This window comes from Vicia villosa, unplaced genomic scaffold (assembly GCF_029867415.1).
Source record: "Vicia villosa cultivar HV-30 ecotype Madison, WI unplaced genomic scaffold, Vvil1.0 ctg.000434F_1_1, whole genome shotgun sequence".
Lineage (NCBI taxonomy): Eukaryota > Viridiplantae > Streptophyta > Magnoliopsida > Fabales > Fabaceae > Vicia > Vicia villosa.
In genome coordinates, this window is record NW_026705206.1 from 485,629 (window position 1) to 510,768 (window position 25,140).

Sequence of the window (25,140 nt, forward strand, 5' to 3'; positions counted from 1 at the left end):
ACGACCAACAACTCTTGTGTTCTAGAGATTTTCTTAGAAATAGATTTCTCATAATGGAGTGTTTAGTATAATCTCTTTAATTTTCTTTCTTTCTTTTTTCTTTCACGTTAAATTTGATGTAGTTTAAAATATGGTTTTGCAACCTGAGCAACTTCACAATGAGTTACTAGTAAATTGGATTTATTCTTCAATGGTGAGTGTCTCTATATTTAGCCCCAAGAATAAGACCGTTGAGAAGGACAAGACGTCTCTTTCTTTCCAGCTAATGTAACGACTCAAAAATATTGTGGGGGACAAATAACACACTAAACTCTATTTTATACTATGTCCTTGCAGTAGTGGAGAAGATAGTGTACTATTGTACCATTTATCTTCTAGCGCAAGTTTTTGAGAGAACTGAGTCTTCAAAGTCAGAATGTGGTCTTCATAGTTGAATGAAACAACTTATCTGAATGATACATCTTGATTTCTAAGCTGGAAGCAAAAGCTTATCTAAGCTTTAAAATCTTGATTTCTGATCTGGAAGAGTAGCTTATCTTAGAAACAGTTGAAAATCCTTTTCAAGTGAACATTCAACATTCTTCAGAAATGATGATGTTTCTTTAGAAAGGATGAATAGTTCTTCTGAGGTGTGTCAACGCTTATTCTGGTGATCTTTCAGACAACAATCCATAATCAATCAAAATAATGAATCTGCGCACTCAAGAAACAGTTAGAGTACAAAATTGTTATATAAAAAATATATGTATTATTATCATCAAAACTAAATATTGAATGCAGAACCAAATCTTGTTCTAACAATCTCCCCCTTTTTGATGATGACAAAACCATATATTTTGTTGAACAATTTTACAAGGTAATCTCATAAAAACATATCAGAGTTAGTTAGAGAAAACTCCCCTTGAGTCAGATAAGGGATATATAGCCTTGGTTGAACTTATCAGAGTCTGATTTTAGTAGAAACATTCGCTAATTAGAGCTTCATATATCAGAGCGCGTAGAGCTTCATATATCATAGCACATTGTTTCGAGTTGTTCCTCAGAACTTTAGTGAATCAAATCATGTAATATCAGAGCATGGTTTATCATATCTTATCTTATCTAAATTTCTGACATTTAGAAGTTTTCTCATCTATATCATGATTTAATTCATTCATTAGAATTAGTGTTCCTGAACGTTGATTTAAATCTCTTTTCACAATAATATTGAAAAAATATTAGCAGTGAGATTTTTCATAGAATTAGATATGAATCAAAATCATCATTATTCCCCCTTTTTTGCATAATAAAAAAGTTAAGAAATTTTAATTGATTAAGCACAAAATTTCTGAAAGAAAATGAGAGAAAAACAAATAAACAAATCTTTCATTAATAAAGGAAGAGAGTACAAAAATAACACAGAAGGACGGAAAATGATAAAACAAACAGAACAACCATCATGTGAACAATTGATCTCTAAAGGTTTCACATCTTTCATCCACGAGGGCAGTATCTGGACCAACCCTAAGCCTTCAAACTATTCCAACCAAACTAGACTTATAAATCAGTTCAGATGAAACTATCCCATATGGTATGAAAGACTTGTTTTTTCTTCTAGAGATCATTATAGATTCCACCAAGTGATTGAAGATAGTTTGAGGAAGTTTAATTGGAACTCGATTGAGAAGACAAAAATCAAGAGTTTGTCATTGTGATACATAAAATCCTTGTTAACATCTCTGGGTTTCAGGTTGGTTAACATAAGAAGAAACCAATCTATGGCATGTGGCAATTTTTTTGTTAGATTGATAGGTTCATAATTAGATGTAGTGTCATAGATGGTATGAGTTTCTCAGCAGGAGTGTACATAAGATAGGTTTGTTATATAGTAACACCCGTTTGAGCGCACCCAATGGCTTTAAAAATAGAAGAGGGAGTGATGATGAATGGGAAACCAAAGATACTTGATTGTATGTAACTATTATCACTGCTAACAAATACATACCTCCAAAAGGCTTGCATAAGGTTTGGATAGATGGGTTCTCTAAGCAAGGCGATATAGCTGGTCCATCCTTGAACATGAATATTAAGAAAGAAGTAATTGTTTGAACTAATTAGATTTGAACACTGTTGGATAAATAAATCCAGCGTCACCCTTAGGGATTCGAATGGGCTTAACATCCCAACCCATGACGCCTAGAAAGAGCTTACAAACCTCGCTTTAGGTGCAGCCCCTGAGGGCTCATACTATAAGGAAATAAAGTTGCGCCCTCACTAACAGCAATTGCTTTTAGCGCAGTGGTAAGCGCTTGATCCTACAAGTGGTATCAGAGCATGGTCATGGGTTCGAATCCCCCCGGCTGACACTGGGGGGGAGATTGTTGGATAAATAAATCCAGCGTCACCCTTAGGGATTCGAATGGGCTTAACATCCCAACCCATGGCGCCTAGAAAGAGCTTACAAACCTCGCTTTAGGTGCAGCCCCTGAGGGCTCATACTATAAGGAAATAAAGTTGCGCCCTCACTAACAGCAATTGCTTTTAGCGCAGTGGTAAGCGCTTGATCCTACAAACACTTTTCATTATTGACTTCTAAAAGATCATCATCTCCACAGAAGGTTTTTGATGGCATGATGAAAGAAGAAGGAAAGTTAAAGAGTTAAGAAACAAGAGACTGAGGAAGGATGAAGAATGAAAGTGAATCAAAGAGTACAAATATATAGGAGTGGAGAAAACGTAAATGACAATATAAATGATCTTGTCACGTAACAGATCACCCTTGAGACTCTCAAAATAGTTAAGACAGAACTTGGAACGAGATAGAACAAAAAGAAACCATCATTTCCAAGACAATTAATTGTCAGGGAAATAAATGCAATGAGACAAAAGAAACAAGAAAGTGGAAGGTCGTGCTTAACCATATTTAATCTCAATTAAAGCTTGTCTCAGCAATTCCATAAATAAACATGATAGGGTAGAAACATAAAGATTTTAACTATTATCAAAATCTTTTCCCACTGCTCGAGGTTTTTTTTCAAATAATGTGTTATGATATATGACATAAGTCTAGATAAAATCCATTTATTTGAAGAACCATGAGTTATTGTTCTCGAAGTCACGAATACCAACAGGTTTCTAACTAGAGATATTTTTGACTAAGACATCTTCTACCTTGTAGAAGTATCTTTGACAAAATAACAAGCTTGCATAAGATCAAAATCTTATTTTTCTCATAAGCATATAACACATAAAAGAGATTTATTCTGGACAAAATTACATTTTCAGATGTTTCAGAATGAATAGAAATCTATCTTCAGCTAAGGGTTTTGTGAATATGTCATCAGCCCATTGATGGTCTGTATTTATACATTTTAAAATAAGAGTCTCTTTCTGAACATAATCTCTAATAAAATGATGTTTGATTTCTATGTGTTTAGCTCTTGAGTGTAAAATAGGATTCTTACTTAAGCAAATAGTAGCAGTATTATCAAAAAAGATAAGAATGTTACTCTTGTATATCTGAAAATCTTCAAGTTGACTCTTCATCTAAAGCATCTGAGTACTGCACATTGATGCTGATATATTTATACTGCTTTAGCAGTAGATAATGCAATAGTTGATTGTCTTTTGCTTGATCATGAGATGAGATTTTCACCCAGAAACTTACGGTTTTCAGAAGTGCTTTTGCGTTCAATTCTATCTCCTGCATAGTCTGCGTCACAGAGACCTAATAGCTTGTATTATAATGTTTTCTTATACATCAAGTCAAGGTTAGTTGTTTCTTTCAGATATCTTAGGATTCTCTTAATAGCTGTTAAGTGAGTTTCCCTTGGATCTGATTGAAAACGTACACACATACATACACTGAATAAAATATCTGGACGAGAAGCAATCAAATACAAAAGAGAGTCTATCATACCACGATAGAGCTTCTGAAAAAGCTTTGTGCTTACCTCTTCTTTTTAAAAAAAATATTATTTTAATTAAAAATACTGTTCATCGTATAAATACGGTGAACAGTGTATACGATGTATGTATTAGGCGTAAAAAAAGTGTACACATAACAATGCTTTTTTATATATATATATATATATATATATATATATATATATATATATATATATATATATATATATATATATATATATATATATATATATATATATATATATATATATATATATATATATATATATATATATATATATATATATATATATATATATATATATATATATATCCCGGGGTGATAAGTAGGGGATAGAAATATAAGAAACATTTAAGAAAAGAAAATTCACAAAGACATTGAATATAAAAAACTACATGAAAATAGTAATATGCGAAGTACGTGCATCGTGGTGGCACGTACACAACCCTTGGAAGGTCAAGGTTAGAGCAGCACTAGCTTTAACTTATATATGATAAAAACACAACCGATTTTCCCGGGAAACGCATAAACATGCACCTTTTGTCCAAAACTTGATTATTTTCATTTGGAAGAAGTTAGAACAACAACACCTTTTTGTTCTTCTTCTTCCCCTTTCCAATTCTAATTCCAATTCATTTCATTTTCTTATCCATTCATTCATTCATTCATTCTTGCATTCACAAACAGGTCACAGGTAATCAATCACTATATGATATCCTTGGTTTGTGTTATTTTCTTTCTATATCGATCCTTTTTATTTTCCTTGTAGGTTTTCATATGCTACAAATGTTTTGTTCTTGGTTGCATGTGATTTGTCTAGAATGCAATTTCTCCATCTTTTACATTATTTTTTCATAGCAAATGATAATTGATTAGTTTTTCTTTATAAATTAGGGACTTTTGTGCTGTCAAATTCTCTCATAGAAAGATTCAGGTTCAGAAAACTACTTGCTGCTGTTCTCGACGCTCTCATATAAGAGGTAATATATACCTGTGAAGATGGACATTAGAAATACGACAATGACACGTCGACATTAACAATAATTTGAAAAAATGAATAAGACATTATTTAGAGGTGTCGGTGCTATAAAGATAGATGCACTGAACTTTTAAGATTTTTGATGAAAATGTAGTATCAATATATTTTTTAATTCTTTAGCTAGTTGTTACAACATTTTCAAGTCATTTTCTACATTTTCCTAATACAAACTTTATGGTAAAATTTTCGAGTCTTGCAACATATTCAAGTTATTAATCGAATATTGTTCAATTTTAATGTGTTTGTTTAGGGTAGTGATTCGACTAGACAACTTTGAGCTATGTTGTGCTGTGGAGGTGCAGAAGAGGATTTTAACGGTTTAGCTGCAAACCATTATAGTGCAGCAGCTATCGGGGCTAACGCTTACGGTGCTGGTGGTGGTGGAGGAGGTAATTGATCTTTGATATAATAGATAATAATCGCGATCAAATGCCTTGTACTATACTAGGATAATCGCGATCAAATATCGGCTGGGAACCTTCTTTTGATGTAAAGTAATTTACTATCTTGGAATGCAGGTGGTGATAGAGGAGAGCCAAGGAGCAATATTGTGAAGAGTGGTGGTCCTCAAAAAGCATTAGAAATTGAGATACCTGAATTTAAGTTGAACGAGTTAAAGCGGTTAACAGAGAACTTTGGAACAAAAGCACTCATTGGGGAAGGTTCCTATGGGAGGGTTTTCCGTGCAAAGATGAGCGACGGTGTTGAGGCTGCAATCAAAAAGTTGGATACTAGTTCTACACCGGAAGTTGACTCCGATTTTGAATCACAGGTAGTTTTTTCTTATATTTGAGATTGTCAATTTATCAAAGAAATGTTTAGTCTAGGTGGTTTGGATTCTCACCGTCTGAATTATACAGTTAGCAATTGTTTCAAGATTGAAGAATGAACATTTTGTCGCGTTGATGGGATATTGTCTCGAGGCGAATAACAGAATTTTGGTTTATGAATATGCAAGTCTTGGTTCTTTGCACGACACATTACACGGTATGCTTAACGATATAACTAACTTCCGATATTTAGAGACATAGCTAGTATTAAGAAAATAGATTCGTGCCAAATTTTGAGCTTGTGCGGTAGCCCGCTTTGCTTGTTATCAAAAACAGTCCTGACTACTACGGTTTTGTTGTTGCAGGAAGGAAAGGAGTTCAAGGGGCAGAACCTGGTCCAGTTTTAAATTGGAACGAGAGAGTAAAAATTGCGTTTGGTGCAGCAAAAGGACTTGAGTTTCTTCATGAGAAAGTTCAACCTTCAATAGTACATAGAGATGTTAGATCCAGCAATGTCTTGTTATTCAATGATTATGAGGCTAAGGTTGCAGATTTCAACTTGACAAATCAGTCTTCCGACACCGCAGCCCGGCTACATTCAACAAGAGTTTTGGGAACATTTGGCTATCACGCTCCAGAGTATGTATTCTCGAACTCTACCTCACTCTTAATTTGTTAGTAGACATAGTCATGCAATCTCGGCCATCAGATTGAGATCAGACAACTCATGTTTCAACATATGTAACCAACTTTAAAATTTAATCTCAAATGTAAGTTGTCTAATCGAGATCGAATGACCAAAGATTGCGTGATGTCATTTGTGTCAAATTTAACAATTTGCACATGCTATGACACAACAAAGTCGCTATTTGACAACATTTTGTACGAGATAGTTTAATGGTTATCGAAATGATTACTTTCGTTTTCAGATACGCCATGACAGGACAAATAACCCAAAAAAGCGATGTATACAGTTTCGGTGTTGTGCTTTTAGAACTCTTAACAGGAAGAAAGCCAGTGGATCATACAATGCCTAAAGGGCAACAAAGTCTTGTAACTTGGGTATGTCTATTGGGTTAAATTTTCATTATTGTATACTCTTGCTTTCTGATATGATTTCTGATTATTACTATAGGCGACTCCAAGACTAAGTGAAGACAAAGTGAAACAATGTGTTGATCCTAAACTAAACAACGAGTATCCGCCAAAAGCAATCGCTAAGGTTGGTTTCTTTATTTCTCTTCGATTTATCGTCGACGAGAGTGTTTTGTAATCGGTGTTTGATGTGGATATGTAGTTGGCAGCAGTTGCAGCACTTTGTGTTCAATATGAAGCAGATTTCAGGCCAAACATGACAATTGTTGTTAAAGCTCTTCAGCCACTTCTCAATTCGAAACCGGCTGGACCTAACACTAATGCTTGACATAGTGACCAAGTTTTTGTGGAATTAATTTGTAACACAATGAATTTGTTCCTAATTTTTTTGTTCTAGATATTGTACTAAACCAAGTTGATTCAGGATTCTTGATCTACTGTTTAACTGGAAAAATATTGTGTGCATAATGTATGAAGTAGATCATAATTTTTGTATTTAAAAAATGAAAAAGTCAAAGGTATATAATATAAGCAAAAGAGAAATCAAAATTGTTAGATAAATCTTTAGTATGGATAATGTTGTTTATAGTAATATTGTTTAGTTTGTAACATGTTATCTACCATTAATTAAGTTTAACACGTGAGTTTCGCTTATAAGCAAATTTTGCTTAGATTATTGAACACTACTACATTTTTGGCCTACGGCCATACTAAAATTTTCCACAGTTCTGGAACTGTGGCCAAACACACGCTTTTGCCATGGTTTTCAAATCATAGAAATATGTTTGAAAATATTGAATTGGAGTGTGAAACTGTGGCCTTTACCTCAGTTGTCACGGTTATGTAACAGTAGATATTTTAAGCCGCAATCAAAAAATCGTGGCCTTATAATTTTCATAATTTTCAGTTCAAACTGTGGCCAAAGCCCAAAAAAAAACCCCTCCAAAAAGTTCCCTCTTTTTTTTTTTTTTTCGTTTCCCTCTGTATCTTTTTATTTTCTTTTCTATTTTTTTTTAATTAAAAAAATAAAACAAATTGAAAGAACTACCCTAATACTCCATCTATCTCGTTGCGCCACAGAAATAGAAAAGAAAAGAAAAGACGAGACCCTCCATCTCCATCTCCATCTCCGCTGATGCTGCCACTGCTGCCACCTCCATCTCCGCTTACAGGTTAGTTCATCACCTTCATCTCTACTTCACCTTCATCTCTACTTCACCTTCATCTCTGCTTCAAGATTTCACCGAAACCCTAGTTTATGCTTCAAGGTCGAACCCTAACTTTCATCCCAAATCTTCCCAAATCTTCATCCCAGATTTCACCGAACCAAACAAACAAACACAATCACAGGTAGCAGCGAACGAAAAAACACAAGATTTCCACAGCTCAAAAACCCACAACCCGCAATGATCTTTCCCTCTACATGTGAGAATCTTTGATTTGTTTTTCTTGTTCTTCGTTGTTTGGATCTACAATATTTGCAAGTTTCGTTCTTTTGCACTATCATGGGTCAATTCCCAATTCTCTTGTTTGGGAATTACACAATGAAAAGTAGCTTTTTGGTTATAATCTTGAGTACCCTTTTGTTGATTTAGGGTGTTTTGGCTGAAAAGGTTCAATTTTGTGCAGCTTTTGCAGAGATTTTTGTTGGGGTGGTGAAGTTTTTTCAATTGGTGGAGCTTTCGGTTCGTGCCAATTTGAAGGTGATTTGTTGGGTTTCTTGTGGGGTTGATAGTTTTTTCACTTTCAGGTGGGTTTTTGTCACTGTTTTGATTTCTGTTGAAGTTGAAAGTTTCTAGGGCTTTGAATGTTTTCTTAATTGTTATTAATGTGATGATGATTGAGTGGGTTTTTTATGGTCTGTTTTTTTTTAGTTTGGGGGTTTTGTTCTGAGACACTTTTTGAAAAGCTGTTAATTTTTTTTGAACGTTGGATTTGAATATATTTGATAGTCTTGAAGATAAAAATTGAAATGGGATTGGAAAAAATTGATAGGCACTCTGAAACTCTGAAACTCACTGTTGTGTGTAATGAAGTTCATGTTATATCCCTATGAATTTGAGGTTTATAAGCAGAATGAAAAGTGATTACAATTCAGATCATATAAAGGAGCCACAGTGTGAATGATTCTGTATGTATAAATTGGTGTTGGTCATGTGTGTTTTGATGTTTTTAGTTCACTTGTGCTTATTCAAAGTCTATGTGTGTTTTAGTTGTACTGGTGTGTTTTCATTTATTCTTAGTTGTTTCAATTTGATTTATCAACTGTATTATTTGGATGAAGATTTGATGTGCAATGTCTAGAATGAATTTTGTGATCTATGATTTTTTGTTGTTGTTGAAGATTTCAATTTATTGAAATATGGAAAAACAAAATGAAGTGAATGAATACTGTGGTATGCTACTATTCTTAGAAAAAACTTAGGCACTTAATTGGTCAAAAATTGCATGTATGTGGAGGAGATTTATTGATCATAACTCTCATCACTTTCCTTAATTAGCTATTATGGATAATTTCTTATCGACTAATTATTATAGAGAAATTTAAATTTGATGTTATGGCTGAAATCAGTGGAACAAAACTGTATTCACTAAAAGTAAATATGGTCAAAATTTATTTTTCTACCTATCAAATGTGATTTTACTAAAAATGTAGATGTTCTGTAAATTTGAATGAAGGTTAATTTAATCTCTAAGTATATCACTTCAATTAGGAGTAATTAAGATAAGATTAGGTTAGATTGAATAACTTTAGTGTAAACAATATTGAAACAAATTACATATTAATTTTTTTAGATAAATGCTAATATCCCAATTCATTGTGCATGTTAGATGGTTAGGTTTTAGGTATTGATCATAACTAGTTTGCCTTATTTATATTTTATGTGTGGAGTGTTGATCAAAGATAGTTTTAAAGATAAAAGTTTTAAGTATTATGAGTTTGAGAAATATGCTAGGCGATCTAACAAATGGCCTAGCAATTCAAGTGAGGGAGCTTGGAATTTTTTAAGAGTATATTTGCTAGGCAAGCATGTGCATCGCCTAGGGAATTATGGAGGATAGGGAATTATGGAGGATATGGACTAGAAAATACTTAACCATTATAGGCTCTGTTTTCATTTTTGAACATTGGCAGGTACAAAACTTGTAATATACATACTGGTTCTGTTTTTCACTATTAGATACAGAAGATGCCATAGCTTATGTGTGTGGATTCAATACATTTTACATGCTGAGATGCATGTTAATAATTTCTTTTTCTAAATTTCTATATGAAATTGGCTTTGCTCTAATTTCCATGCATCACATGTATAGAATATTGCGTGCTTAACATAAAAAATGAAGTAATTGTTTGTTTTGTCTTTCATAGATTGGCTTGAACAAAGGATCACACGGCAAGAGGATTGATTTTTCTGAGCAGGTTTTAACTCCTCTTTTATTTTTGGCTAATTTTGGTTGATGATTTTGAAACTGTAATCATTTCACCTAATTAGTTATAAATTAGGTATAATGTATATTAGATCCAACCATGCCATCATATTCCCTTTCACAATAAATTATCAAGTTTTGGGATATGTTATACTTAACTCCTACAATGACATCATATCATATGTAAAATAGAAAGAGGTTAAGAGCCAAACATGAAAATTACTTTTGTTGTTAAAGATATGACCAGTAAAAATTTTCTACATGCTAGAAACTGACAGAGCCCACAAAGTACTGTGATGGATACTAATGCTTCAAGAGACCAGAAATTATCAAGTTTTTAATATTAGTTTGTTATTTCTTATCATTCAATAATAGAAACCATCCACTTCTACAAAAAAACAAACAAACCCTGAAACAAGGAAACTAAATAACAACCAGATCTTATATAATTATATCCTAATCCTATCTAGATAAATATGTAAACCAAATAACAAAATCAAATCCTAAAAGACCCTATCCTATCCTATCAGATTAAGACCAAATACTTAACTGTAGTATTTGCCATCTAGCAAGTGTGTATTGAATATCTGATCTAAATGTGTATTGAACATCTGATCTACATGAAACAATATGCCTCGTATGATTGAGGATGTATGTTATATTCATATTTTTCAAGCATCCATACATTCTAATCACTAACAATGATTTAATTACTTTACAACTCATTCTTACATTTCAACTTCATTAGGAGAGGATGTACTCCCTCCGTCTCATAATAAGTGTCTTATTTGAGCTTTTCACGGTTCCTAAGAAAATGATTAGATGTGTTAATTTTAATGATAAATTTAATATCATTTACTAAAAAACCCTTATTTATTATAGGTAGTGGAGTAGTTGAAAAATGTGAAAGTTAATATATAGGGGTATAGTAGTGGAAAAAATAATAAATATTGCATTGGTATTCTAAAGAGACATTTATTTTGAGACATAGAAAAAGTGCAAATAAGACACTTATTATGAGACGGAGGGAGTATGTTATATTCATATTTTTCAAGCATCCATACATTCTAATCACTAACAATGATTTAATTACTTTACAACTCATTCATACATTACAACTTATTCTTACATTTTTCAAGATTCTGTTAGTACATTTTTTTGTATGAATTCAGTTTTGAATGTGTTATGTGTTTTGAATGTGTTATGTGTTGTGTTTCAAATATATAGATTATCAAGTGATGGACAAAGAGTGGACTAAATTTCCGTGGTTTAGTCAAGAGTACATCAACGGTGTTACTCGATTTTTAGACTTTGCCTTCACTAATGGAAGACCTCAAGGAGATGAGCTTCTATGCCCTTGTGCTAAGTGTAAAAATTTATATTGGAAAACAAGGGATATTATTAAGGATCACCTAATAGCCAAAGGTTTTCTAAACGGTTATGACGTTTGGTTGCACCATGGGGAGAAACTACAAAGGTCTATGGAAATTGGTGATGGGATGGAAGATCAAGAGGGATCACATGATGACATTCCTGGCTTATTGCATGATATATATGGAGATAGGGCAGAAGCACACGGAGTTCACGAAGGTCCCAATGACGAGGCTATAACGTTTTACAATTTGATTAAAGAGGCGGAACAAGAACTGTACCCTGGATGCAAAGACTTTTCTTCGTTATCATTCACGATTCGACTCTACTTGTTGAAATGTCTCCACGGCTGGAGCAATACGTCATTCACTGCCCTATTAGAATTGTTGAAAGAAGCAATGCCTGATTTGAACATTCCGGTATCATTTTACAAGACAAAATCCATGATAAGTGGTTTAGGCCTTGATTATAAGAAGATAGATGCCCGCCCAAATGATTGCATGCTATTTTGGAAGGAGCATGAAAAGGACAATTCTTGCACTAATTGTGAAGCTTCACGGTGGAAACAAAATATTCCAACTGAAGGATGCGAGTCTGAGCAACCAAAAAATGACTGTAGAGTTCCTGCAAAAGTTTTGAGGCACTTTCCGTTGATTCCTAGACTACAAAGGTTGTTCATGTGCTCAAAGACAGCTGAGTCAATGAGATGGCATGGAGAAGAGCTCTCAAAGGATGGGAAATTGAGGCATCCTGCTGATGGTAAAGCGTGGAAGGACTTTGATGAGCTCCATCCAGATTTTTCTAGTGAGTCCCACAATGTAAGACTTGGCTTAACAAGTGATGGGCTTAATACATTTAGGACAATGAGCTTATCTCATAGTACATGGCCTGTCTTGATGATGGTATACAACACACCACCTTGGCTGTCCATGAAACCTGAATATACAATGTTGTCATTGTTGATTCCTGGACCAAAATCTCCAGGCAACGATATCGATGTTTACCTCCAACCACTGATAGAGGAGCTAAAGGAGTTATGGGAATCCGGCATAGAGACATATGATTCTTCAATGAATCAAACTTTTCAAATGCGTGCAGCTCTTTTGTGAACAATTAGTGACTACCCTGCTTATGCTATGTTGTCGGGCTGGAGCACCAAAGGAAAATTGGCGTGTGCATGTTGTAAATCTAACACCAATTCGTTATACCTCAAACACAGTCATAAGATGTGTTATATGGACCACCGTACCTTTTTACCAAGAACTCATTCTTGGAGAGACGATGTCAAATCATTTAACGGAGAAGAAGAACATAGGACTGCACCATCCATGTTAAACGGGGTAGAAATTCTTGAACTCTTAAAAGATTTCAATAATGAATTCGGGAAGAAGAAAAAGAAGAAAGTTGATGGCCCGTGGAAGAAGAGGTCAATTTTTTTGAGTTGCCTTACTGGGCTCAAAATACATTGCGCCATAATTTAGATGTAATGCACATTGAAAAAACATATTTGATAGCATTATTGGAACTCTTTTGGACATCCTGGGGAAGACAAAATATCATATTAAAGCCCGTTATGATTTGCAAGAAATGGGAATTAGAGAAAGACTTCATCCAAGGGAGATTGGTGGAGGACGTTCAGAGTTTGCAAAAGCATGTTTCTCAATGACTCCGCACGAAAAGTCAATTTTTTGTGGAGTTATAAAGGCTGCCAAGTTACCTGATGGGACTGCATCAAATATTTCAAAATGTGTACAAGTTGCTGACAAAAAAATATCTGGTTACAAGAGCCATGATGCGCATTTCATGTTACACTATTTGTTGCAAATTGCAGTAAGAAGCACAATGCCCAAGGAGGTGGCAACCCCACTAATTTGTCTTGGTTCCTTTTTCCGCTCTCTATGTCAGAAAGTTATACAAGTGGAAGATTTATATTACCTAGAAGATGAGATTGCAGAGATACTTTGTCAGTTGGAGATGATATTTCCTCCAAGTTTCTTTGACATAATGGTTCACTTGCCTATTCACCTGGTAAATGAAGTTAGATTGGGTGGTCCTGTTCAATTTCGATGGATGTATCCCACCGTAAGATACTTGTGTAAACTTAAGAACTATGTCCGCAATAGAGCTTATCCTGAAGGTTCTATTGCCGAGGGGTATCTGGCTGAAGAAGCTATAACATTTTTCTCAAGGTATTTGCATAGCAATGTAGATACAAGGTTGAATAGGAAGAGTCGGAATTATGATGTTACCGATTCACTTGAAATCGATCCAGATGATTACTTTACAACTGTCTGTCGTCCTTTAGGGGGGGAAGGTGAACCCTTTCATCTTGATGTGAAATCAAAGGATGATGCCCAACGATACATCTTATTCAATTGCAATAAAGTTCAAATTTACATCAGGTACTACAATAACTATTTGTCCTCCTATGTATTTATCTAGTAATCCTAAGATTAGAGTTATGTTAACATATAAATTGTTGACTTTTGTAGTGAGCATGATCAGAGTGTTAATTCAAACACTACCAAAAGGAAGTGGACCAAGGCCAAAAGTCAAAGTAAAGAATTTGGTGAATGGTTTAAAACTCGTGCCCAAAAAGATGATATGCCATTACAACTTGAAAAACTTTCTAGAGGTCCTAATTTTGTTGCAAAGAGGTATCCAGGTTACGTCATTAATGGATATAGGTTCCATACTACAAAACGGGATACAAATCGCAAAACTCAAAATTCTGGCGTAACTTTAGTTTCACTAACTTCAAGTTTTGCTAGCTCTAAGGATGGAAATCCTAGGACATAACCCATCACATATTATGGAGCCATTGTTGATATAATTGAGTTATACTACTATGGAAACTTCAACTTTGTGTTGTTTAAGTGTGATTGGTTTGAGGTTGAAAAAGACAAATACGGACTTACTTGTGTGCGTTTCAATAAGAAAATTTATCAGAATGATCCGTTTGTGCTACCTTCTCAAGTTCATCAATGTTACTATGTCCAAGACCCTTTTGATCCAAACCGGCATTATGCTCTGCAAACAGTTCCACGAGATTTCTTTAACATTGCTGACCCGTCAAACTTACAAGCTAAAACACCTTCTAATGGAGAAAATAATGATGGTGAATTAAATTGGGTTAGGGAAGACATACCTGCAACAATAGCTAAAACACCTCATGAAATGAATGAAGCTGAAAGTGATGGAGAGGATTTTGATTATGATGATACCCTATTTGATTTCATGGACTAATGTATATCATCAACAAATACATCTCTTTTCAATTTCTGGTGCAACTGATTAGATATGGCATTAAACAAATACATCTCTTTTCCATTTCTGTATTTGAATATTGTTAATGTTGTTAATTGTTAGCTTTCTTACTTTCTGGCAATCATGTTCCAATGACAAATTCATTGTTTTTTTTTTATTATATAAATCAGATATTGTTAATGTTGTTAATTGTTAGCTTTCTTACTTTATGGATTATGTATATATATATATATATATATATATATATATATATATATATATATATATATATATATATATATATATATATATATATATATATATATGTATGCATGGGTCACTGTATCTAGAGAATAGATATGTTTTTAAAAAGTTTCCATTATGATGAAGAATAGATATGCATGGGTACACTATATTACAGGTAACTAGTAGTCTGTTGTGATATGGTTTTTCAATTGCTTAGGAAAACCTAATGTTATGTTACAATGATTGATTAAATTATTCCTAATGTTATGTTTTTTGCAATGTTAACAGAAAATGAAGAAGGTTTCAAACTTGCAAAAGAAGACGGCTGCCGCACAAAAGGGTGAACAAGTTACCGCCAATTTTCGGTTGCCTCTATTTAGATCCAGTGCTGAATTGGCTAAGAAGTATGATATCAAATGTGAGATGGTAAATAATAACTGTGAAGGACCTAGTAAAGTAGGCATCCGGCCTCCTTTTGTGCCTGCATCTAGGGAACTTTTCAACTTATCTAAGTTTGAAACTGCTGATTCAAGGATTGATAGTTTGGCCGATGTGTTGTATCCAACCGAAATAAGGACAAGGCAGACAATTCCCAGAAAAGTAGGGGCTGAATTTACTGATTCAAGGACCAGGCAGCAAGTAATTCCCAAAACAGGGCCTGAAGTTGCTTCAAGGACCAGGCAGCAACTTACTAAAAAAACAGGGCCTGAAATTGTTGATTCAAGGACCAGGCAACAACAAGGAAGTGATAAGCAACAAGTTTCAAGTGCCAAGCAGCAACAAGGAAGTGCTAAGCAACAAGTTTCAAGTGCGAAGCAACAAGTTTCAAGTGCTAAGCAACAAGTTTCAAGTGCCAAGCAACAAGCTTTAAGTGCTAAGCAATAAGCTTTAAGTGCGAATCAACAATGTCCTTCAAGTGCAAAGCAGAATCCTTCAAGTGCAAAGCAGCAACCTAAGGAGAAACGGGTGGTTAACACTGCTGATTCAAGGTCAAACCAGAATCGTATGAAAAGGGCAATGATAAAAGTTGATGGAAATTCCGGGACAAAGCAAGGAAGTGGCTTGAAGAAGACAAAACGAATCCCAATGTGTAAATCGACTTCAGTTGAAGAATTCCTCAAAGAAAATGGGGAAAATAGTGAAGAAGATGAATGTGAAAATCTTGAGGAAGAAGAAAATATAATGGGTGAAGAAGAAAACACTCAGCAAATTGGAAGTGAACAAACTGAAGGTACGTACTAAGCTTTGTGTCATGCATCATTCTTTATTATTGTTTCATTCAAATTTATATTCCATTCTAATTATATTTTATCTAACACAGGGGCAAGTAAGAAAAGGACACGTGGGCCAACTCAATGTTTGAAAATCCATGCTAGAAAGAGTGCGGATCGTGAAGAGGTGGTCTTAGACGATGATGGAGAACCTATTGGACCTAATAATCGAAGCGTGACAGGTTTGAGTTGTTTCCTTGGCACTGTCGCGAGGAATTCAGACTTGTGTCCCTTATTTTATACTAACTTCAAAGCTTTGAAGAAAGCAAACAAGGACCGTATATGGGAATTTATCACCGTATGTGGGAATTTGTCACTGTATGAATCATTTTGTTACTTGTGTTTCTTATTTATTTGTCACTAATTTCCTTCTTTGTTGTAGGATAAATTCATTATCCCTGATAATGGAAGTAGAGCGGTTTTCTCTCGCATAAATGATGCTTGGAGGCGTTACAAGAAAGATCTCAAAAAGAGTTGTTTTTTAAAGTACACTACTATGAGTGAAAGATTGAAGCATCGTCCCCAGACCGTACCTGAAGTTCATTTCAAGCAATTGATATCCTATTGGAAGAACAATAACATCCAAGTAATATAAATTAGCAATTGATATCCTATTTTCTAACATTTGCTAATTTAACATTTCCTGTTCCAAAATTGAACATATTTTCCATTGCATGATATCTGCTAATGATCTAATGTCTGCATAATTTAACCCATAATATATGCATGATTAGGATCCTACATTAAATATCATGCAATGCTGTATATTATGATCAATGTTGTCCCTAATATTTGATTCTGTAATTTAACATTTGCTGTCCCTAACTTTGCTATTTCTGAATGTAGAAAATTAGCAAAATCAATGTTGTGAACAGAGCTAAGCAAAAGTATATGCATCGGATGGGCCCAACAAACTTTGCGAGGATTCATGCAAAACTGGTAGGGTGTTTATACATCCTTCAATTTACAATTATGTATTGGTTGAGTGATTCTTCTTTTGCTGTGTTTAATATCAACCAATGTAGCATGCTAAGAAAGAGGACGAGAAGGAAGTTAGCCAGGCAGAGATGTTCATTGAGACTCGACAAAGTCGAAAAGGAAAACAGCCGGATGAGGAAACTTCAAGTGTAATTGTAAGTTTTCTATTTGATTATGCCTTTAATCAACATTTGAAAGAAATTGAGAAACTAGGCTATTAGCAAATTATGTCTTTTTCTAATGTGAATATTTTCTAATGTGAATATTTTTTAATTAGTCTAAGCTTCAAGAATTAGTTCAGAATTCAACTGAATCTGAGACATTTAACTCCTTGTTTGGGAAAGAAAAATCTGGACGAGTTCGTTGCTATGGAAGAACAATAACACCTACCATGCTTAAAGGAAAAGAAGAAATTCTGGTTATTAAAAAGCAGCATAGTGATGAAGTGGCTGGCATGAAGAGGGAGATGGATGGTATGAAGGCACTATTTAAGACCATGATAAAGCAACAAAACCCACATATGAGCGACGAGGAGATCTCTAATTTGATGGCAACTGCTATGGACTGTTCCATTAGTACTACTGCTGCTCCTGCTGATCCACATTCGTCTGCATCAACTCATATTCTGCATTGCAAACATGTATACTCTAAACTACAAAATTTAGTACCATGATAAATGTAGTATACCTCTAAGTTTCCTTAGAATTATCAAGAATTAGAAACTGAATTGTCAAACTATATGTCACATACCAGTGATCTAAACTACAAATTGAATTGTCAATTACTTGCATTATAAAAGTGTCCTAGTGTCTTATCAGAATAGTGCTCTTGTTTGTTACTGTTAGAGTGGCAGCAAGAAGGGACAACTAGCTATAGGGCACTGTAGAATGTAGCTCAAGATCATATTGTAGATATGAAAAAATGAGTGAGTGTGTTATTCTGAAATTGTATGGTTGTCATGGATGAACAAGTGCAGGACTACCATGATCTGGATCTATTGTGAAATGATTATGAATTCAGACTGTGCTTGAAATTCTGAATGTATATGCCTGTTTCTTTGTTTTTTGCTGGTTTTGTTGGTTTTGATGGCAAGTGGTTTATCGTGGCATTTTAGTTTTGAACTGTGGCAGGCGAAGTTGTTGTTTTGGTCCTCTGAATCCTTGTTATGACTTAATGACAGTTGAGCTGGTTTTGTAGGGAAATTTGATTCATGTATGAATAGCTTAGGGTATTGAAATGCTAATAATGGACTTAGAATGAGTTGAATACTCTGAATGAATTGAATCATGTATGTGCAGTAGCTATGAATGAATGGAATTGGAATTGGGTAAATGATGGAATGACATGGATTGGTGTTATGCATGTTCATATGAATGTGGTTTGGTGATTTGTTTGGCAGTGGGTTTTATGAGAATGTAACTCCAAAATCAAAATCACTATCCTGATACGATGCGTGGCTTTGAATCAATAACTTTTTCATTTCAGAAACTGTTGTGACTTTTGAAATAGGTGTATGAAATAGGTGTATGATTCTAAAATAGTTTGATTCTGAAATAGGTGTATGAAATAGGTGTATGATTCTGAAATAGTTTGATTCTGAAATAGGTGTATGATTCTGAAATAGTATGATTCTGAAATAGGTGTATGAAATAGGTGTATGATTCTGTAATAGCTGTATGATTCTGGTGGTGATGGCCTAAAACTCTCTTTCTTTTGATTCATGATTCTGTTGCACAACCATGACTAGTAATTCTATTGATTTTGTTCCAAGTACACTTATAAATTCTAAATAATATAGAATGCTGGACAAGTACACTTATAAATTCTATTGATTTTGTTCCAAGTACACTTATGAATTCTGATATACTTGTTTATTATGAATCCATTAAATGAGCCTCTAAAGTTGTAATATGCTGAATGATGTTTGGAATGATGTTTATTGCAGGGTGGAGACGAAGAAGATTGTGATGAAGATATGGAAGAAGCTTGTGATCATGAAGATGTGGAAGAAGGTTGTGCCGAAGATGTGGAAGAAGGTTGTCCTGAAGATGTGGAAGAAGAACAAGGAGAAGTTCAAGAAGAATAGTTGTGTTTTATATTATCTAGCTAGCTAGTTCTTAAAACTTTTTTTGTTATTTTGGGATGACTCTTTGAGAGAAACTTGTGTTTAATTTAGCTCTTGTTTTGAATCCCATGGTTGTTTTGAATTTTAAATTTGGGATGACATCAAAACTTAGTATCCAACTTATTAGTGGCACTACAAAAAAAACTTACTTTTGATGTTAATGTTAATTTGCTTGTAATTAATTAGATTCTAATCATCAATATTATTGTTAATTTTATATTGATCAATATTATTGTTAATTTTATATTGATATATATATATATATATATATATATATATATATATATATAATGACATATTTATGTAATGTTACAGAAATAAACCATGGCAAGATAAATGGTTTAGAATCCATAACATATAACAACGGTTTTAAATCTGTGGTCATAACCAAACCGTGGCTATATCTTGAACCAAAACTGTGTGTTAAACGTTAAATTGAAACCGTGGCTTTACCATATGGCCACAGTTTTGTAATCATGGCAAATATAAACCGCGGCCTTAATCAAACTATCTAAACCGTGGCCTATAAAAGCCAAGGTGGTCAAAAAAAGGTGGTATATACCAAAAAACCGTGGACTATACTTTAGGCCACGGCCGCATATCCCACAGTTGGATTTACATGGCCAAACCGTGGCCTCAGCGTTACGCCACGGTTATTTTGCATATAGCCTCGGTTTCTTGGGCGTGGCAGGAGACCTTTCTTCTTGTAGTGGAATAATGAATAAAAAAAGCCAAATTTACTTATAATTTGTTACACATTGTAATTGTAAGTTGTAATAAACAACATTTTATACTTAACCATTAATGTGAATGTAACATTAATGAATGAGCTATCACAAATCCCATACATAATGATTGTAGTCATGATATATTAGGGGTGGCAAAATGGGTCCGACCTGTTAGGCATGCCCGTTTTGTCCATACTTTTGTGTGGGGCGGGCCATTTCATCCTAATAACATCCACGTGTGAACTTCTATGATAGAAATAAAAAAGAACCTTCAAGCCCTAAAACACTTACTTCACAACCATTATTCTACTTTAACAAACTTGTGCGTTCACATCCAGGTCAGTACATACATTTGTTTACATAATATATTTATTTTAAATAAAGAATTAAAAATAAAATAAAAATTTAGATCAATAATAAAAAAAAATTATTAGATCATAAATATTTTAGTCATAAATATCATTTTTCGTATATAAAATTATTTATATCAATAATTGATTTTTTGGTTAAATATACAAAACTTCCGTGTAATGTAGGCGAGATTTGATTTAGCCCCCTGTAAAAGATTTTTTTTATTCCCACCCGTTATATCAAGATTCCATGCTATGGCCCCCGTGCGCACTATTTCAGCCAAGATTCCTTTTCTGTTTCAGCGTGGCTGCTTAAATGTATTTTTTATTTTAAAGAATCATTCTAAAATAAACATCAATTTAACAGCATACACAGGTTTCATGGGTGATATATCGGTGCATGCTATGCCACTGGGCTATATCACTTGACTTGTTTTACAATCCTACGAAATAATATATAAGAAAATTCATTATTTTTACCAAACGAACAAGTGCATGCATACAATGCATTGCTATACGCGATTGTCTCCTCACACAAACCCATGAACCAATGCATGCAATTTCACTAAACTTTTCAACGTCCTATATGCACGTCTTGCCTATTTTCAACCCGTTCATCTGGAGTTCTTTACTTTAGTGAAATAGCTTTAATGGAGTAAGTAAATGGGAGCTAATATTCTTGTTGCTGTTGTAACAGGAGTAGCCACCATGATGATGTTCCACAAATTGAAAAGTAATATTCAGGTCCACTTCAAATACTTCTCATTTTCCTTTACAGTTAAAGCTTCAAAACAATGGTAACCTCGTTCTCGAAACGGTTAAAGAAAATAAGATAACATAATAGAACGATTACAATCTTTCACCAAAACAAGGGATGCTGAGGCGAGGAGTTGGTTCAATAACGGTGCAGATTCTGGAAGTTCAAAAGCTGTTAAAAAATAATTTCAATCAAATAGTTCGACGCTAAATCGTGAACGAAATCACTTTCCTTATAAGTATTTCAAGCACTCTCTATATTGTCTTAGAGTTGGAACGCAAGAATACCCAAGATAATTCAGCCTTTATCGAGTTTGCGTAAGACTGACGAAAACTTGGATGTAGCGTAGAGTGTCTGGAATTTTAGTGAAGATGATAGGCTTATCAGATATACATTTTTTTGTTATTAATTTTTGAATTCAGAATGAGGTTTTTATAGGCCACTTTAGTATTGTTTCATAAGGTAGCGACCCTTTGCGAAACAATTCCTTTTTTCCAACTTTTACAATGCTTGGCCTATTGCAACATTTACCAAGAGTTGCATGTTTTCATTCCGCCACACTTCATGAAGTGTTGCCTATTTCTGATTCAAACAACAAACAGACTATTGCAACAATTCACGAAGTGTTGCCTATTTTCATATTCAAAATACAAACTTCACATAGATATTTTCTTGTCATTTTAGAACACACCCATGGTGATTAAATATTATTAATTATTAATAATTTCGAACAATTCCCCAGTTGTTCAAATGATGACAAGATCAATTCCAGAAAAAGGAAATAAAGAATGTTAATACAGTTAGGTATCTTTCGATTTAAAACTTAACCTTAGTAAGGACAACGCAATGTCTAATCGGAATGTTAGGTAGCAATGCTTTTAAATCATTAATCCATGTGATTAGACCGGCGTTACCTTACATACATTCTTTCAGGGTTCTTCGCCTACATCTCTCGCCTAGCACTTATTTATGGACATATGCTATCATGTTTCATTAATTTTTCATGAGAGAAACTCCAACTCTCACTTTGAGACGGAACCATCTCGAAATTCACATAGGCGAAGTTCATATTGTGTCCTTTTCCACGAGACACGTACCCTCGATATTGAACTTAATTAAGAGTTTGAAATAAAACTCAACCCTCGTTTTAAGGTCAACATTATCACGAAATGTTCGACAATTATCCAAATCAACGACTTGTTTTTATCCATTGAATCTTGAGGTTAATGTTCTGTTAACGTAAGATTGGGTTGCCGCCGTTGTCGGAACTCTTACTCAAGGAGTTTCAACCTCATACCTCTCGAGGTTATTTTTACTAAGTCTCTGGCCAGTAGCTTAGTAAATGAATTTCCCAAATTATAGATCATCGTATATATGTGGGTGAAATGATTATATATTTAATCAATTTTCTCATGAATGTCTAAGGCCTCAGTGCCCAGACTTTTCATTTTACACTTATCTGAATTCTCTAACTAAAATGGCCTGAATATTAAAATGTGTAAACACCTTTGAAGCATTGTCTTTAGCCAATGGAACTTCCAACAAAAGATCCCTCAACCATTCAAATTCTTGACCAGCGGAAGCGAGAGCCACAAACGCTGATTCCATAGTTTAAAAAGTAATGCATGTTTATTTCTTGCTCCTCCAATAAATTAGATCTCAGTTGGTGTAAATATCGATGAATTTGTAAATTTATGATCTCCAACACTCGATATCCAACTCACATTGGTATATCCTTCTAACATGGGAGGAAACCTACCATAATGAAGTCAAGATTTTGATTTTAAAAGATAATAAAAATCCTTGTGATGGTCTTCCAATGCACACCATTTGGATTTTTAGTAAATCTACTCATTTACTATTTGGAACTGCTATATCGCATATAGTACATTGCATTAGAAAACCAATTTCACTTGTGTATTCTAATATGGCCACAACTCTTCCATCTTTATTTTTACACTGAGATCAAATTGAACATTACCTTTTTGAAATGTGGAATTTTGAACTTATCAAGAAATTTCTCAACAAAGAATGTTTAACTAAGTTCATAACCCCCACTATTTTGCATTACTCTGATATCCAAAGGAGTGTCAACTATTTCAAGATTTTTCATCTTGAATTTGGAAGTTAGAAACCTCTTTGTTTCTAAGATTCCATTCATCTCGTTGTTAATGATCAACATGTAACCAACATATACAAAGGAATATCACAATATTATCCAACAACTTTGTTTACAAACACTTGTCACAAAAGTTAGATGAAGGCGGTTTTTTTTTAAAGATAATGATGCATGATGATGCAAGAAGGTTTTTAGATGAAGTGAGAGATAAAATTATGAGCAATTTAAAGTAGTATAGTATAAATTGCAATGAGTACCTTAATCAAGTTCTCTTGTCTCAAATATTCACTTGAATTTCTATGTTCAACCTTCTTAATCAACTTCATCATTGATGTGCATGACACTTTTGATCCTTTTCTTCTTTAATAGCCTTTGTCTTCATCAAAACTAGATATAAGATATATATTCTTCACAATATCCCCCCTTTTTGATATGACAAACTCTTTGAATTCTTGTTTTCATAAGATTGAAAATTCTTCCTCTAAGTTGTGTGTCTCCCCTTAATTGGTGAATTTTGCAATGACGAAGTCAAACTTTTGATGCCATTGTTTCAGTGCTCATTTTAATCTATACAAGGATTCGGCAAACTTGCACATATTTTGTTCATTATCCAGAAGCACATAATCTTTTGGTTGCTCCATGTAAATCTCCTCATCGGGATCTCAATTTATGAATGTTATTTTGACATCCATTTGATGAAATATAAGGTCATGCAAAGAAGCTAATGCAAACAATACTCTAATTGTCCTCACCCTTGCTACCGGTGTGCCAACACCTTTATTTTGTCTAAAACTCTTGGCTACTAATCTAGCCTTGTTGGCGTTTAGTGTATCATCACTATGATACTTCCTTCTAAACATCCACTTGCATCCAATAGGTCTTGATTCTTTAGGTAGATCAACAAGCTCCCAAGTATGGTTTGACATTATTAAATCCATTTCGTCATGGATGACATTATGCCAAAAGAATGATTCCTTTGAATTTATTCCTTGTAATCTTCCACTTGAAGAATAATAGGAATCTTACGAACAAAGCTCTTAATATTTACTTCTACACAAGAGAAACAAGTCGAAAAGCGATTTTGTTCGGTTCTAGATCCTTAGTATTTCAGACTTTCTGCTTATTCTAAGTTTGATTTGTTTTTCAACAATCAGCGGGGAACCTTCCTCACGAAGTTTATTTATTTATGGGAATCTCGAATTTCTTATCCTCCTTGATAAGGTTTTCAAAATTCCACATCTTCTGATCCAATAGTTACTTTAGACTCCAAATTCAGAGTTCTATTTAAGTCATAATCTATCTTTATATGATCTTTGTGTTTTATAATAATAAATTTCATTGAACACAAACATTATTCACATAGAATCCCCAAATTAATTATATTTCTCATACATTCCAATCCATAGAACATGCCACAATTCATCGAATTTCTTACATGTGAAGAAAATAAAACTTGTATTTTAAAAAATCAATACAGAACATATATGTTTATCATACAAAAAACTCACTTTTAATTATAGATTCAAATCTTGAATTAAATTTCATGCATGATGAGGATCATGAACTATATGGATATATCTATCACATGATATTTACATTCACACGTATTGTTAGAACATGAAATGTTCTAATCAATATTTATAGTTTTGATAATAACATTATATATGAATCTTGTATAAGACAATGTGGTACTCTAATTATTCACGTTT

The 25,140-nt window shown here is 33.8% G+C and overlaps 4 protein-coding genes across 4 annotated transcripts; all 4 read left to right on the forward strand.

The window, feature by feature from the left end:
- Positions 1 to 4,455: 4,455 nt before the first annotated feature.
- On the forward strand, positions 4,456 to 7,372 carry LOC131628216 (probable protein kinase At2g41970). The gene is made up of 9 exons (XM_058899075.1): positions 4,456 to 4,601; positions 4,802 to 4,887; positions 5,197 to 5,335; positions 5,465 to 5,718; positions 5,807 to 5,933; positions 6,082 to 6,355; positions 6,646 to 6,778; positions 6,852 to 6,938; positions 7,014 to 7,372. Exons 3-9 carry the CDS (start codon positions 5,227 to 5,229, stop codon positions 7,137 to 7,139), a joined length of 1,110 nt encoding a protein of 369 aa, XP_058755058.1. The 5' UTR covers positions 4,456 to 4,601; positions 4,802 to 4,887; positions 5,197 to 5,226; the 3' UTR covers positions 7,140 to 7,372.
- Positions 7,373 to 11,478: 4,106 nt separating this feature from the next.
- Positions 11,479 to 12,720, forward strand: LOC131628229 (uncharacterized). The gene has a single exon (XM_058899093.1). The coding sequence runs from the start codon at positions 11,479 to 11,481 to the stop codon at positions 12,718 to 12,720; it is 1,242 nt and encodes a 413-aa protein (XP_058755076.1).
- A 126-nt stretch (positions 12,721 to 12,846) lies between these two features.
- On the forward strand, positions 12,847 to 14,857 carry LOC131628230 (uncharacterized). The gene is made up of 4 exons (XM_058899094.1): positions 12,847 to 13,037; positions 13,126 to 14,013; positions 14,104 to 14,347; positions 14,489 to 14,857. The coding sequence occupies exons 1-4, from the start codon at positions 12,847 to 12,849 to the stop codon at positions 14,855 to 14,857; spliced, it is 1,692 nt and encodes a 563-aa protein (XP_058755077.1).
- A 545-nt stretch (positions 14,858 to 15,402) lies between these two features.
- On the forward strand, positions 15,403 to 16,974 carry LOC131628217 (uncharacterized). Its single transcript, XM_058899076.1, has 3 exons — positions 15,403 to 16,334; positions 16,425 to 16,672; positions 16,757 to 16,974. The coding sequence occupies exons 1-3, from the start codon at positions 16,109 to 16,111 to the stop codon at positions 16,967 to 16,969; spliced, it is 687 nt and encodes a 228-aa protein (XP_058755059.1). The 5' UTR covers positions 15,403 to 16,108; the 3' UTR covers positions 16,970 to 16,974.
- Positions 16,975 to 25,140: the final 8,166 nt, after the last annotated feature.

Excerpts from the sequence above, each read along its gene's own strand:
- LOC131628216 (XM_058899075.1), top strand. The coding sequence starts at position 5,227 with ATGTTGTGCTGTGGAGGTGCAGAAGAGGATTTTAACGGTTTAGCTGCA. Across the intron at positions 5,336-5,464 it reads TGCTGGTGGTGGTGGAGGAG|GTGGTGATAGAGGAGAGCCA; the intron begins GTAATTGATCTT and ends CTTGGAATGCAG. Across the intron at positions 5,934-6,081 it reads TTTGCACGACACATTACACG|GAAGGAAAGGAGTTCAAGGG; the intron begins GTATGCTTAACG and ends TTGTTGTTGCAG.
- LOC131628229 (XM_058899093.1), top strand. The coding sequence starts at position 11,479 with ATGGACAAAGAGTGGACTAAATTTCCGTGGTTTAGTCAAGAGTACATC.
- LOC131628230 (XM_058899094.1), top strand. The coding sequence starts at position 12,847 with ATGGACCACCGTACCTTTTTACCAAGAACTCATTCTTGGAGAGACGAT. Across the intron at positions 13,038-13,125 it reads GATGGCCCGTGGAAGAAGAG|CATTATTGGAACTCTTTTGG; the intron begins GTCAATTTTTTT and ends CATATTTGATAG. Across the intron at positions 14,014-14,103 it reads AAAGTTCAAATTTACATCAG|TGAGCATGATCAGAGTGTTA; the intron begins GTACTACAATAA and ends TGACTTTTGTAG.
- LOC131628217 (XM_058899076.1), top strand. The coding sequence starts at position 16,109 with ATGAAAAGGGCAATGATAAAAGTTGATGGAAATTCCGGGACAAAGCAA. Across the intron at positions 16,335-16,424 it reads TGGAAGTGAACAAACTGAAG|GGGCAAGTAAGAAAAGGACA; the intron begins GTACGTACTAAG and ends TATCTAACACAG. Across the intron at positions 16,673-16,756 it reads GTATATGGGAATTTATCACC|GATAAATTCATTATCCCTGA; the intron begins GTATGTGGGAAT and ends TCTTTGTTGTAG.